Source organism: Sciurus vulgaris, assembly GCF_902686455.1.
Source record: "Sciurus vulgaris genome assembly, chromosome: 18".
Lineage (NCBI taxonomy): Eukaryota > Metazoa > Chordata > Mammalia > Rodentia > Sciuridae > Sciurus > Sciurus vulgaris.
This window is the reverse complement of record NC_136479.1, coordinates 16,294,541-16,310,178: the sequence shown is the minus strand read 5'-3', so window position 1 is coordinate 16,310,178 and position 15,638 is coordinate 16,294,541. Positions and strand designations below refer to the sequence as shown.

Below are 15,638 nucleotides of genomic sequence, written 5' to 3'. Positions count from 1 at the left end.
TCGCCATCCCCCTGTCCTCCCCGCTGGGCTGGGCTGACGTTCCAAAGCTGCCTTAGAATGGGAAACAGGATAATCTGCAACCTGCCCTTCAGGGGGCCCCAACCGCAGAGGAGATCCATCAGGCTATTTCTGGAGCTGCCTGCCTGACTTAAGCCAGAACTCTGGCCCTAAAAGGAAAAATTTACCCCAGTGTCTCCAAGAACTAAAATTATTAATTTTCTAAAAACAGTCTAATTATGAAGTTATAGGAGAATGGTTTAAGTTGCAAATCCCGAAATGGTAATAGGCGTTTTGCATGCAGTACTGACAGATACTTACTGTTTGTAAAACTGCATTTTTAATTTCCCCGTCAATTATTGCACAATGTCCAATAATGTTTGCCTTGCCCCACCTTTATTCCAGCTTTGCCATATATGAACACAAATCCCTAATAAAATAAATATTCTCTTCCTCTGTCCAGAAGAACTCTAAGCAATGGCCTTTTTGACCACAACCAAAGTAAAAACATCTTACACCATGTCCCTGTACCCACATACACACATATGCACCAGGGTGATGTTAAAAATAATAACACAAAATTGGACAAATGTAGAAGATATAGAGATGGAAATCTGCTTCAGTGAACTTTTATCAGCAAACAATTTGGAAAAGGGTAAACTGTGGAAAGATTTTTTTCTTTTTCTTTTTTTTTTTTTTTTTTTTGCTGGTGCTGGGGATGAAATCCAAGGCCTTGTGCATTCTAGGCAAATGCTCTACCCTTTGTACTTAACAGCATATTTAAAAAAAAAAAAAAAAAAAAAATCAGCTAGGGGCTGAGGCTGTAGCTCAGTGGAAGAGCAAATGCTTAGCATATGTGAGGCCCTGGGTTAATCTCCAGCAGCCATAAAATTTTTTTTAAATGTTTAAATAGCTGCCATTTTAAGGCCTGAAACCATTAATGTTCACAGTCAAAGATAAATTGTTAGGGCCATATGCTGGAATGTGGGAACAGAAAGATGAATCGCATTTACAAAGCACCTACAGTGCAGCGTATGTTAGGTATTGTTTCAAAAACAATAATTAGCAAGGCTTTATTCTATTCTTCAGTCAAAACCCCATAGATGGCTGTAAATGTTAAACAAGACCATTTATTTCAATGCTTCTAAGTCATATTTCGAGGTAGCTTATACTTGTATTTCTAATGGTTTATACTTTTTTTTCTTTACTTCAATGCTTGTGCTGGATAAATGAAGAGAGACTCTTAAAATCTGCACAGACAGCTTCTTTGTACGCAACGCCTAGCCTGGTGACAGATACATAACAGCCAATCAGTGGATGCAGGTTTAGCCCGGCGCACTGCTGCACACCTATAATCCCAGCAGTTTGGGAGGCTGAGGCAGGAGGATTGCAAACTCAAAGCCAGCTTCAGCAACTTAGCAAGGCCCTAAGCAATTTAGCAAGACCCTGTCTCAAGACAAAAAAATAAAAAGGGCCAGGGATATGGCTCAGTGGTTAAGCCCCTCTGGATTCAATCCCCAGTACCAGATAGATAGATAGATAGATAGATAGATAGATAGATAGATAGATAGACAGACAGTTAGTTTAATTACTTGGTATAAACCAGTGCTTAATCTGGTACCTAACAAATGGTTTTCAGAAAAACCACCTGGTTAATAAATTTTAAAAAAAATTAACAATGGGTACATCTTCAGAGGCTGATCATTAACAACCAACAGACTCTACACTTGTGGGTGTGTAGGGTAGACCCCCCCCCAGGTGTGGTTTCACTGTCTATGGCTTCAGCACCTAGCCACATGCACAGTACAAAACTGAATTGAGAGAGAGACCACACGCACATAACTCTGATTATACTATATTATTATACTTGCTCTATTTTATTATTGCTATTGTTGCTAATCTTTTATTATACCTAATTTATAAGTTAATCTTTACCATGTGTATAGAAACGAACAGCATATGTAGGGTTAGGGACCATGTGGTTTCAAGGCATCCTCTGGGGGTCTTGGAACAAGCCTCAGAAGATAAGGGTAGACTACTGTATAGACATCAAGAAATAAAATCTTTACACTTAGCAGGGCTAGTGCTTTCTATTCTGTTTTGTTTTCCTCCATTTCTTTAAAAAAAAAATTGGGAATGCTGGACATAAGCAATTGATACACTCACCAAATTTATGTGTGTGGATGTGCGCATGACTGTGTTCAGGAAATGAGATCTTTACAATGTGCAATGCTTTCTGATATTTTCTATATTTTCTGTTCTATTCCATTAACAATAACAACAAAAAAAAATGGTTGGCAAGACTCAAGAGATTTTTATAAATGAGTCATGGGTCCTGAACAGTTATTTTGAAAACTCGGCTCTAAGGTGGTAAAGCTCACTTTAAGTCAACAGAATCTCCCAGCGTAACAGGCAAGTCCTGGGATCCAGAATTCAGAATATCAGCTGGGATCTGGAACCTGGGAGGACCCCCAACCAGAGACCTCAACTCCGGACCCCTCATGGCAGGCAAGCTGGGGTACAGAGGGTGGAAGAGGAGGTTGGCTCACCTTGAAGTGGAAGGAGCTGGCCGGGGACCCGCTGGAGCCATACTGCTGACCTTTCGTTAGGTCGCTGTAGTAGTTATTAACCTTAGGAAGGACATTCTGGTTGGATCCAAGGTCATCAGTGATGGGGCAGATGAAGTAACCTTCGTCGTCATCGCTGTCCGCTTCGGATTCGCCCTCGTGGCCAGCCCTGGAGGATCGGCCACCATCAACGCCTTCCAGGCGGAAGATGAGGTCTTCGTCTGCCATGTTCCAGGGTTGCCCGTTTTATCCAAGGGGTGCACGGCACAGCCAGAGTTACCAGGCAAATGCAGCAGCAAAGGTCCTGCAGGGGAAGCAGAGCCTGAGGTGGGTGCTGGTGTCCAAGGGCAGAGAGCCCACCGGGCAGCCCACCCCGCATGCCGCCAGCCATGGCAGAGCCCGTACCCTGGGAGCGAAAACTAGAGCTATATTTTGGGGAGGCAGGTGGCAGCATCCAGGAACACAGAGGAGGTCCAAACTTGTCAGCCCAGTAATTCCTCTTCTAAGAACTCCAGCGCTTGGAAATGGGGGAATGAGGCTGCCTCTTAAGCAACCAGATTTTTTTAGAACATAAATAAGATCAAGTCCCTCCTCTGATTAACACCCTCCAGCAACTTCTCTTCGAATTCATAAAAAAATCCAATGCCTTATTAAGGCTACAGGGCTGGGTTCCCTGGCCCCAGGCCCACTTCTCCTCCGGCCTTGGCTGCGCTCCAGGAACTCGAGTTTCTTTCTGTTCTGTGCACACGTCAAGCACATTCCCACCCCAGGGCCTTTGTACTTGCTGTTCCTTTCCCAGAACAACCCTTCCTATAGAAGGTTCTTTCTCAGCATCAGGATCCCAGCTCAAAAGTCACCTTTGGCCAGACACGGTGGCGCGCACCTGTAATCCCAGCAACTCAGAACATTGGGACAGGACAGGTTATAAAATTGAGGCCAGTCTTGGCAACTTAAGGGAGAGCCTGTCTCAAAATGAAAAATTTTTAAAAGGGCTGGAGATGTAGCTTAGTGGTAGAGTGGCCCTGGGTTCAATCCCTAGTACCACCAACAACAACAAAAAAAAAACATTTTAAAGAAATTGTCTATGAATCTCCAAATCAAAGAACCACTTCCCCAAATGCATATCCCGTTCCACTCCCTGGCATGTCACCCTGTTTTATTTTGTGCACTATGATGATTCCAAGCTGAAGTCATCCTGTTTACTTTTTACTGCCCATATGCCCACAGGTGCCTCAAAGAGAGCCTAGTACAGAGAAGGTACCCAACACACTTCCCTGGAGTGGATGAGCCCCCTAAACGAGTTCCCCGTAATAGCAAAAAAGGCTAATGGCCCTGTGTGTCCACGGCGGAGCCCTGCTACTGTGTGACCCTTGGAAAGCAAAGGGCAAGCTCCCAGACCCACAGGATGCCAAGACAGCAAGGTCGCAGGATAGAACCCTCGCATTTACAGCCGACTGACTTATTTTTGGTGGTACTGGGGATTGAACCCAGGGAACTCTACACTGAGCTACAACCCCAGCCCTTATATTTTATTTTGAGACGGTATCATTAAGTTGCCCAGGCTGGCCTTGAACTTTCCAGCCTCCCAAGTAGCTGGCATTTGTGCCACCACACCAGGCCAGCTGATTGATTTGCAATAAGGGTGCTAAGATAATTAAATGGGAAAAGAAGAATCTTTTCAATACATAGTGCTGGAATAATTGAATATCCATATGCAAAAGAATACAGTTGAATACCTTTCCTCTGATCCATCAAAATGGATCAAAGTCCTAAATGTAAGAGCTAAAACTCTATTATAGGATAATATAGAAGAACATCTTCATGACCTTGAATTAGGTAGCCTCCTTCAATATGATACCAACAGCACTGGTAACAAAAGTGTAGATAAATCAGACATCATCCAAATAAAAAACTTTTGTGTTTCAAAAGACACCATCAAGAAAGTGAGGGCTGGGGAGATAGCTCAGTTGGTAGAGTGCTTGCCTGTCAATGCACGAGGCCCTGGGTTCAATCCTCAGCACCGCAAAAAAAAAAAAAAAAAAAGAAATTGAGAAAAAAAGCCCATCAAAGCCCACGGAATGGAAGAATAATTCTGCAAGTCATATATCTGTTAAGGACTATATAAAGGACTCTTACAGAAACAATAAAAAGACAACCTGAATAAAAATAGGCAAAAAGGTTTGAAAAGATATTTCTCTGAGGAAGATACACAGATGGCCAATAAGCACATGCAGGCAAAGACGCTGGGGATCATTAGCCTCCGGGGAAATGCTAGTGAAAGTCACGCCTACCAGGATGGATATATTTTTTAAATTGGAAAATAACAAGGGTTGACAAAGATATAGAGAAATTGGAACCTGGACACCCGGCTGGTGGGAAGCTGAGTGGTGCCGCTACTTTAGACAACATGCTGGCAATTTCTCAGAAAGTTAAACACTGAGTCACCATATGGCCCAGCAATCCTACTCCTAGGTACGAACCCAAGAGAAACCAAAACACGCCCACACAAAAGCCTGTGCACAAATGTTCACAGCAGCATTGTTCACAGTCGTCAAAAGGAGAAACAACCCAAATGTTCATCGACAGATGAATAGATAGACAAAACGTGGTATATTCACATAATGGAATGATTTTTTTAAAGTACTGATACGTGCTTCGACATGGACAGAACTCCTGTGATCCCAGCGGCTTGGGAGGCTGAGGCAGGAGGATCTCAAGTTCAAAGCCAGCCTCAGCCAAAGCAAGGCCCTAAGCAACTCAGTGAGACCCTGTCTCTAAATAAAATATAAAAGAGGGCTGGGGCTGTGTAGCCCAGTGGTAGAGCGCTTGCCTGGCATGCATGAGAACTGGGTTTGATCCTCAGCACTACATAAAAATAAATAAAATAAAGGTATTGTGTCCATCTAAAAATAAAAATAAGATGATAGAGAGCCAGGGATGTGGGTCAGTGGTTAAGTGACCCTGAGTTCAAGTCCCTGTGCCAAAACCAAAACAAAACATGGACAGAACTTAAAACTATTATGCAAAATGAAAGAAGACAGCCAGTCAGATGACTGCGTGATTCCATTTGTACGAAATGCCCAGAGAAGGCAAATCTATAGAAACAGGAAGTAGCTCAGGGGGACCTGGGCTGGGGTGGAGGGGAGAAGGGAGGCTGGGAAAAAAGACAATGGGTTTTTTTTTGAGTTGAGGAAAATGTTCTCAAATTCAATGTAGTGCTGGTTGGACGGCTTGAATATACTAAAGACCACTGAATCGTACACCTTAAATGGATGAACTGTAAGGTGTGTGACTTGTGTCTCCATGAAGTTTAAGAAAAATAGTCAAGAAAATCTCAAATTTAAAAAGCAAGTTGCTAGGCCGAGCACAGTGACACACGCCTGTCATCCCTGCAGCTCCGGAGGCTAAGGCAGGAGGATCATGAGTTCAAGGCCAGCCTCAGCAAAAGTGAGGTGCTAAGCAACTCAGTGAGATCTGGTCTCTAAAGAAAATACAAAATAGGGCTGGGGTGTGGCTCAGTGGTGGAGTGCCCCTGAGTTCAATCCCCAGTACCACACAAACAAACAAATAATAAGAAGCAAGTTGCAAAACAGCAAGTATGTTATAAAAAGGAAAAGAAAAAGGATATTTGGGCATCCATTCAAAATTTCTTGAAGGATCCATAGGAGCTGTACTTGTATTTGGAACCTGGGAGCTGGGAGTCGGGTGGAGGGAACTTTTTAAAACTTTGTGCACTTCACATTGTTTTAACTTTTTACAAAGCTAGATTGCTTTCAACACAAAATAAGACATTAATTAGTTTAAATAAAAGTTTTGGGGGGCTGGGGTTGTGGCTCCGTGGCACAGCACTTGCCTAGCATGTGTGAGGCACTGGGTTCGATCCTCAGCACCACACAAAAATAAATAAATAAAGTTATTGTGCCCGTATACAACTAAGAAAAAAAAAAAATTTTTTTTTTCTTTTTTTCAGGAGCCAGGCATGGTGGGGCACATCTATAGTTCCAGCGACTGGGGGGCTAAGGCTGGAAGATGGCTTGAGCCCAGGAACCAGGGCCAGCCCGGGAAACACAGCAAGATCCCATCTCTTAAAGAAAAGAAGAAAAAAAAGAAAGAAAGAAAAAAGAACTTCTTAGACCAATCCAATAGTTGCAATTATTCTTAAGGGCTGGGTCACCCAGGCAATCTTCTAGATACAGTGGTTTAGCCCTTTCCTGACAGCTACTGAAGCAGGAAATCTATTTACATTCTAATTCAGTACATGCTCATAAAAATAGAAAGTAAAAACCAAGGTAACTCCACTTCGCCTTTGCTTTTTCTTTTGTGGTGCTGGGGACTGAACCCAGGGCCTTGTGCATGCGAGGCAAGCACTCTACCGACTGAGCTATACCGCCAGCCCCCACTTTGCCTTTCTTTATACAACATACTCTTGCTTTTTTTATTTCACCTTTGGCTCTTTTCTTTCTTTTTGTTCTTTTTCCTTAATACACTGCCCAAGTGTTTATTTCTCCACTCCCAGTTGGAAAGTCGATGTCAATTGCTGAGTTTGTTTCTTGCCCTCTGGGCAAGTCAGAGTCACCAGTCAGAGTCTGCCCCTGGCCTGCTGCTCCCATTCTTGGCTACACCCAGCCCCGGTGCAGACTCTGTCCTCCTCAGCTCTTGGCCAGAGTCTCTGTTGACCAGGACAGCATGATGATTGGAGCTGCCAGCAGGCCCAAGCCAGGTCAGTGGCCTCTGGGGACTAGAATGGCAGGGGAGGGGCCAGAACCACAGTTTCAGCCTGCAGACCTGAGGCAGAGTTGCCCAGTGGTTAGGAGTGCAGATTCAGGAGCCTCTTTGTCGGGGCAACCCTGGATCCATTGCTGGTGACCTTGTCCATTAATCCACCTCGCCCACTCTCCCATTCTACGGTGGCAGGAGCTGAGGGGAAAGTGAGGTCACTGTGGCTCCTGAGCTAGCTCACAGGGGCCTTAGAACCAGAATGGCAGTCCCTGACCATGCCCTGCCATAAACCTAACATTCCCCTGACCTCAGGAATCGAGGGCAGCTGCAGGGGAGCAGCCAGGACCTGCCTGGCACAGGGTCTGTAAATGGCGGGCACTTGGTAGGTATTCCAGAGCCAGGTGGGGGTCATCCGCCTGTGGCTTCTGAATTGTTATAAACCTGCTCCTGCAGTATCTGTGGCAGTGTCTGCCACAAGTGGGGTGGGGATGGATGTGTCACAGGGCCCAGTCTCAACCAGTTGCAGCACTAGGGTGACTGCCCACAGTGACTGGGCCAGAGATGGTCACGTGACATCAAACCAGTGGGCCCCATCCAGGTAAAGCTGGCAGCTTTTGCATAAGTGACCTGCGCTGGAAGTGAATCCGAGACTGGGAATGAAAAGAGGGCAGAACAAGAGGAAAAATGAATAGCGAGGACATCATTTGAGACCCAGAATCCAATGGGATTGGAGTCAAACTACCCAGGCCCTCTGGGACTTCTGAATTAAAAGCCTTTTGTGGGGAGATGGGTTTCCTGTCACCTGCAGTATGAAAAGTTCAAAACCCAGCCAAGACTTAGGACTATTTTATTTACATATAATTTAAAAATAATCATATTAAAGCACATAATTAAAAATAATACCTCTTGCCAGGCACGGTGGCACATACCTATGATCCCAGTGACTCAGGAGGCTGAGGCAGGAAGATCAAAAGTTCAAAGCCAGCCTCACTTAGCAACTTAATGAAACCCTGTCTCAAAATAATTTTTTTTAAAAAAAGAGCTGGGGATTTGGCTCTGTGGTTGAGGGCCCCTGGGTTCAATACCTGATATCAAAAAAATAAAAATAAAAATAATAATCCTTTACCAGGTCTAACTGTATGACCACATAAGTTGGGTACTGTTCAACTCCAGTGAACAACCTTTGCAACTGCACATGGGCAGCCCTGCTTCCCAACCTTAGAGGCACCTGTTCTCAGCACTAATCGTTAGATATCCCCATACCTCTAAATAATATGTCTTCCCTGCTAATTTTGGGTGTCATAAATAAGTCTTTAGCTCCTTCCCTTCCTCACTGGTGGCTCTCCTCGCTCTTTTAGATACCAGGTCAGGAATTCTGTCTTATTCCAACTAGACCCGGCAAAGAGCCCCTCCTGGTTCCAGGTGAGCTCTTCTCACCATGAGAGAGAAGGGAAGACATGGTTTTGTACTGCACATGGGTGATAAGAGAGAAGGAGGGACCTTGGCTCAACCTCAAAATAATAAAATTTTTACTGAAATGAAACAGACAGATAATTCACGTGAAGAGCGTGCTGCTGGCTCAATGCCAGGGAGGCACCAGGCCGTCTCTCGCATTTGACATTGACAGGAGCTGCCGGCTCCCAGCTCCAGGAGAACTGACTGCCTCCCTTTGAAAAGGCCACCCTGGAGAAAGAGTCAGCGCTGGGCAGTCCAGGGCTTGCACCTGGCTTGTTCCAGGACTCTTTCGAACCCTGGCTTGAGTCTTCTGCTCCCTTCAAACAAGAAACACAAACTTGCTGAGCAGGCCTGCAAACCCAGCAACTTGGGAGGCTGAGGCGGGAGGATCACAAGTTGGAGGCCAACCTCAGCAACTTGGTGAGATGCTATCTTAAAATAAAATAATAAAACAAGCTGGGAATGTGGTTCAACAGCAGAGTGTCCCTGGGTTCAGTCCCCAGTGGCAGGAGGAACAAACGAATGCAAACCAAAGCCTATTATGGTGACAACCAGCGTGTGCCCTGCAGCCACACGGCCAGGGTTCAAATATCAGCATCTCACTAATGTCAGCACCACAGTATGCAGTAGGTGCTCATAATTTAAACTCTTAACAGTATGCTTTATGTCAGAACAAAAGGACTGGCTCTGGGCGTCCATGCCCATCTGCCTCTTCCTGCCTAACAGCTCAACTCTCCTGCTTTTCAGGCCCAAGCCAGTCACCATGGTGACCTAACTGGCCCCCTGGCGCTTGTATGCACAGGTCCCTCTGCCCTCTTCCCACTCCAGGGCAGATCTGGTTGTTGTTCCCTCCAAGATGCCGCTCAAATTTTGACCTCCTCCAGAAAGCCTCCCCTGATCATGTCCTCGTGTATAAAACGGCGGCCTGTAAAGACCACCCACCCCAGGGGGTGCTCTGGGGACTCCGTGAGATGAGGCCAGAGGTGCCCGGCACAGAGCTGGGGTGCAGCAGCCCTGGCTATTATGCCCTGGGCACCCCCACCCCCTAAGCCACTTCCTTCCTCCCCATTTCCATCATACCCTAAGCCACTTCCTTCCTCCCCATTTCCATCATACCCAGAGGCCAAACCGTCTATGTGGCAGGCAGAATAATTGGTCCCCAAGGATGCCTACATCCCAATCCTTGGAAACCGTGAATACGTGACCTTATATGGCAAAAGGGACTTTGTAGCAGTGATTACATGAAGGGTCTCGAGATGGGAGATTGTTCTGGATTCTCTGGCGTCACATCCCCAGGGTCAGTACGAAAAGCAGGCAGGAAGGTCAGAGAAGGAAGAATGTGACGAGGGAAGCAGGGGCTGTAGACAGCGAGAAAGATCTAGGGCTGGGAAAGTGGCTCCGTGGTACAGCGGTTGCCTGGCGGGCTCCAGGGCTTGGGTTCATCCCCAGCACAGATAGGGAGAGAGAAGGATCTGAAGATGCTGTGTTGCTGGGTTTGGAGAAGGAAGAAGGAGACGCAAAGGAAGACAAAAATCAAGTGGCCTCCGGAAGCTGGAAAAGACAAGGAAAGAGCGCCTCCCCTAGAACTTCCAGAGGAACAAAGCCCCCTGACCCCTTGACTTCAGAACTTCTGCCCCCCAAATTGCAAGAGAGTAACTTTGCATTGTTTTAACCCATTGAGTTTTTCATCACTTGTTACAGCAGCAATAAGAAACTAATACAGTCTAGAAAGATGACTCTCAACCTGGGGTGCTTTTCCTCCTCAGGGGACACTTGACAATATTGGAGCCTGTTTGTTGTAAGTCTGAGGAACAGACTTAACATCCTGTGACACACAAGGACAGATCCCTACAATGAAGAATTATCTGATCAAAATGTCAATACTGCTGAGGCAGAAACCTAGCTCTAAGTTCTGATGGAGTTTTAAGGGGCCTTCCACAACCCTCCCTCCTCCTGTCCTCTTTGAAAACAAATCTTGGCAGGGTTGGAGAGGTGCAGTCTGTAATCTCAGCAACTGGGAAGCCTGAGGCAGAATTCCAAGTGCAAGGTCAGCTTCAGCAGCTTCACTACAGTGTCCCTGGGTTCAGTCCCCAGTACTGCAGGAAAAAAGTCTCCATGCAAAACATAAAAAGGGGAAATAAGCTCACTGACATAAGTAAACAGCAACCTACTATGGAAACCGAGGAGATAAGTCAATATTCACTCTGCTTAAAGGCTCATAAAAATATCTCTGCAGTACACTGTGCTATAAAACTGTCATTGTGCAAGGGCTATTTTGTTTTTGAAATTTGAAATGTACATTTTAGAGTATGAAGCACAAAAGATTGTAATTATAGCTTCATTTAACAAAATGCAAGAGCAGTTTTGAATTTTAACATTGAATCATTTGCTAGACACCCTCCTTGTATCCCCAGGACACGGTGTTCTCTTGGCAGGTCAGACCAGGAATACAGTGTAGCTGGCTTCTGCTGAACTCCGTGTTTACACAACCCTCAAAGTGGCCAGACCATGTGAGCAGGTCAAACAAAAGGAGCCATGTCTCAGTGTCTCACGTCTCTCCAGATCCCAGGCCAGAGCAGGATGCTTGGCACACCGGAAGAGTGCCGTCGCATGAATGAATCACTGCAGAAAAGCTGTCAATCTTCTCTGACATAATGAGCACAAAAGGCATCAGAGACCAGTTATAATTACCAGTTTGCCCAGTGGCAGGGCTGAGACCCTGAGTGGGTCAGTATAGATCACGGAGGATCTGGAACACCAAGAACAGAATCTGGCCCAACCACACCTTTGGATGAACGGATTGAGTTCAAGTCCTGGCTCAGCCATTTACTAGCTGAGCAATGTTGGGTAAATTACTTGACCTCTCTGAACCTCAGCTTCCTCATCTATAAAATGCATTCACACAACAGAGTGGAGGATGGCCAACTAGGCAGAGAAGAGATGAGAGGGTAACAAGACAAAGCCACCTTGGGCTGGGGACAGTAGCTCAGTTGGTAGAGTGCTTGTCTTACATACACAAAGGCCTTGGGTTCAATCCCCAGCATCCACCCCCAAAAAAAGTACCTTGGCTTAGTCAGAGTCAGACCTCCACCTGCCTATGCTTCTCTGCCCAGCCAGCGACTGCATGTCCCAGTGTCACCTACAGTTTGGTGGGACCATGTGACCACATGGGGGGCCAATGGAAAGTGGACAGAAGTAACCTGCACTTCCAGGCCCTGACCCAGCTCCCTTCCACTGCCATCCCGCCCAGAACAGACTCATGGCATTTCCATATCACTTGCTATGGAACTCCTCTCGGCTCCCTAGGGGACATGAGCTTCCCCCTCCCTGGTCTTTGAACACACCCCCTCTGTCTTTCCACCCATCCCCTGGACAGCTGTCTGCTATCCCTCTCAGCTTAGATGTCACCTCTTCCAGGAAGACTGCCCTGGAATCCCAGGGAGTAGACACCCTTAGTTTCATTCTACAGATGGGTAAACTGAGGAACGGAGAGACTTGCTCAAAATCACACAGAAAGTGTGAACTGGGCTTGAAGCTGGCGCTGGCTGAATCCAGAGCTTTCAATGCTGCCTTCGCTTTCTGAACCAGCAGTAGCCATAGCAGCCTCCTCACCAGGGAACCTGTTAGAAATGCAAATACTTGAGCCTCACTCCAGGGGACTAAATTAAACTCTGGGCCCAGAACTCTGCCTTGAACCAAGCCTTCCAGGGGATGCGGACGTGCCCTGAAGTCTGGGCCCTGCTGGCCTTCCTGCAGTGCAGCATCTGCTTTTCAGTCACTTCCGTGCCTTGCTGGTCCTGGCTAGGTCTAGAAGGGCTGAGAGCTGGCGAAGGAACAGTTCGCCTGGGCTTTCCAGCCCTCTGAACTGCCTCTCTGGGGATTCCACAGCCCTGGGGCTTTGAAGGCCAGGGGATCCTCATCTTTTGGTTTATTACAGTGTGTTAGTGACTCACTCCTTTGTTTGTTCGAAGCATTCTTGTGCCCATCAGTCCTGGCTGCAAGAGTCTGACCCAGCACTCTAAAGCCCAAGCCAACATCATCCCATATGCACACAGCGTCGGCTCTCTAACTGCTTCTTCCAGGAGCAGGCAGAACTGTCTGCAGCTTCTTCATCAGAAAAACCAACCTCCATGACACAAAGACTGTTCATCAGTCCGGCCTGCGGCTACTTCCTCGATTAAAGTCCTGATCATGAATTTTTTTGTTGTTGTTTGGGGTTTAAAAATTGGACCAGAAATGGCAAATCCTAGAGGACGAACTTGAACAAGCCCAAGTTTCTGTTGTGCACCCTTGCTCTCGGGGACCCACATAACCAGAGGTCGACTGGACTGAAAACTGGACAAGACTTCTTTGGGGAATCTGATCCCCAGGCGGGATAAACAACCTGAAGACACCCTTCCCCAGTGGGACAGTTTGGCTGGTGCATCTGGAAGGAAAGGCACAGCCAACAAGCCACCTCCACAGACCTCCCAAAGAGCTTACTGGAGCCCCATGGCCCATTCTACTCAGCAGACAGCCAAGGACCAGGGAAGGGGGAGGGAAGGTTTTAGCTGAGTGGTCTTCTAGGCCCCAGAGTCATCTTCATCAGGCCAGCAAAGACCAGAAGAGTGTGGGGCTGGCGGTGTGGCTCAGTGGCAGAGTCTTGCCTAGCACGTGTGAGGCACTGGGTTCCATCCTCAGCACCATATAAAAAAATTAATAAAGTTTATTTTTACAGACTGCATTTTGATTCATTGTACACAAAATTTTTTTAAAAAATAAAATTTAAAAAAAAGTTTAAAAACAAAGTGGAAAGAGTGGTCCAGGCTTAAGGGAGGCTTAAGCGGTCCCCGCTTAGCTCAGACATCACCTCCTCCAGGAAGCCTTCCCAGTAACCCTCACTCATACTACCCTACACTCACAGTGGGCATTATCCGCTCTCACCAACTTCCTCCCTAGTCCCCACTTTGTCCATCTCGCTTATTGGAGTATGCCATTTTCGTGATCGGCTCCCACTTAGGGAGACTCTGAAGTCCAGGGACAACTCTGAGCCTCCGTTTCCTCTTCTGTAAAATCTGCTTTCCTGTCTGAGGAAGGGCAGGCAGCGCTCACGACGGAGGACCCAGAACTCAGGCTCCTAGAGAGCGTCTCTGGGGCAGCTCTTCCCCCACACGGAGCGGCCCATCTGTCGCGCTTGGTGCACAGCCGGGTTGGTCCCCCACGATCCCCCCAGGGGCTTACCCGGGAGCCCCCGCCCCCGCGCCACCAGGCGCACCGTAAGGCTCGGCCGCCGGGCGCACGTGTCTCCGGGGCCTGCCAAGGCCCCGACTCCCGCGGCCAACAGGCTGCAAGGGCGTGCACAGTCCCCGAAGTTCCGGGAATTCGCCGACGCAGGCCTCTCTTTGGGGACCGGGTAGGGGATGCGGCTTCGGCCCGCGGGGCGCAGGCGGGCGGCGTTGCGCCCACCCTCTGCGGCCCGAACGCCGCCCAGCGCTTGCTTGCCCACTGCCTTCCCCATCCAGATCGCCGTTAATCTGCACGACTTCCCATTTTACAGACGTGAGCACCGAGCCCCTGGGAGTCGAGCAGCCAGAGGAGACGCGCACCCTTCTCCGGGAGCGCCGCCTGGGGCCGCGCCGGGCCGCCGGCTGCACCCGGGCGCGGGCCTGCAGAGCCCGGTCCGGGTCCCCACCCAGCCCGCCGGCCGCAGCTGGCACCTACCTCCTTGGGGCGGGCAGGCCGGGCCGCCGCTGCCCACGGCCGCAAAGATCCAGAGGAGCTGGCAGAGGCTCGCAGCCCGGCGCTCCAGGGTGCAGGGCGAGCGGCCCCGAGAGTGCGGGGCAGCGGCTAGCGGGGCGCGCGGGCCGGCGCTCCAGGGAGACAGCGGGGCGCGTGGACCGACCCTGGGGCGCCCGGCTGCGTGCCCGGGACACGAGCACCCGCGACAGAGTGGGGCTGGGGCAGCTGCTGCGCGGGGGCGTGGGCGTCGGATCCGGGCAGGAGCCGAGCCCGGGAGGTGCCGAGCCGGGGCCGGGGCAGAGTCTGGTCTAAAGCAGCAGCGAGTGGGCAGGGGCGGGACTGTGGCGCTCACGTGGCCGCCCCCCGGTGGCCGCCACCGAGCCTGCAGCCGCCTCACTGGTCTGCGGGCCCAGCGCTGGCGCGCAGCCCCCGGGCTGGGTGACTGGCGATGAGTGTCTGCTCCTCCGCCTGTTGAATACTATGCACAGTGTCGGGAGCACGCCTTTTGCTCCTTTGTGGAAATCTCTATAAATAACTTCACAACACTTTGATCAGAAATGCTTTTCCCCCTCATTTCTGCTTTGTAAAAATTCAGGCACGTACACCAATTGCATTTCTTTGTGTAATTATTTAATCAATGTCTCCTCCAGGCGTTCCTTGTCTTGTTTACATTGCTGTATTCCTAAACCGAACCCAGGGCCTGGCACACAGTAGGTGCTTAATAGAAACCTGTGGAATGAGTGGATGAATGGATAAACATGGCAAGGTATAAAGAAGAAAAGAAAATTGACAACTACTGTGAACATTTTGATATTCATGTCCTTCCAGTTTTCTAATGAAACATTTTAGAAATTCCACTAATTTTAGAAATAAAAAAAATAACCTGTTGCACCTCTTGAGCGATTTATTTCATTCCACTTCACACCGACTCTATAAGGTTGAGAGGTATCATTAGCCCTATTTTACTGATCATAAAACTGAGGCTTATAGACTCAGGGACACAATCAGGAAAGACAGCTAGAACTAATCCACACTTACCTGATTTCCAAGCTCAGACTCTGAGGAAAGTAAGCATCTTCCCCTTCACTTATAATCCCACTTCTAAAGTGGATCCTCTTGCCAAAGGACTTTTATATAGCAGGGCTCTGTAGTTTGGGATCTGCTGGGTTACTGTGTACTAAT

The 15,638-nt window shown here is 48.1% G+C and overlaps 1 protein-coding gene across 1 annotated transcript in view; it reads right to left on the bottom strand.

Moving 5' to 3' along the window:
- The window catches only part of EEF2K (eukaryotic elongation factor 2 kinase), a 58,196-nt gene extending 43,423 nt beyond the window's left edge, over positions 1 to 14,773 (bottom strand). Inside the window, exons 1-2 of the mRNA XM_079120411.1 lie at positions 14,439 to 14,773; positions 2,547 to 2,868 (exon numbers count right to left, since the gene is read on the bottom strand). Coding sequence (XP_078976537.1) covers positions 2,547 to 2,792 — 246 coding nt within the window. The 5' untranslated portion in view covers positions 2,793 to 2,868; positions 14,439 to 14,773. The remainder of the gene's footprint in view (positions 1 to 2,546; positions 2,869 to 14,438) is intronic.
- Positions 14,774 to 15,638: the final 865 nt, after the last annotated feature.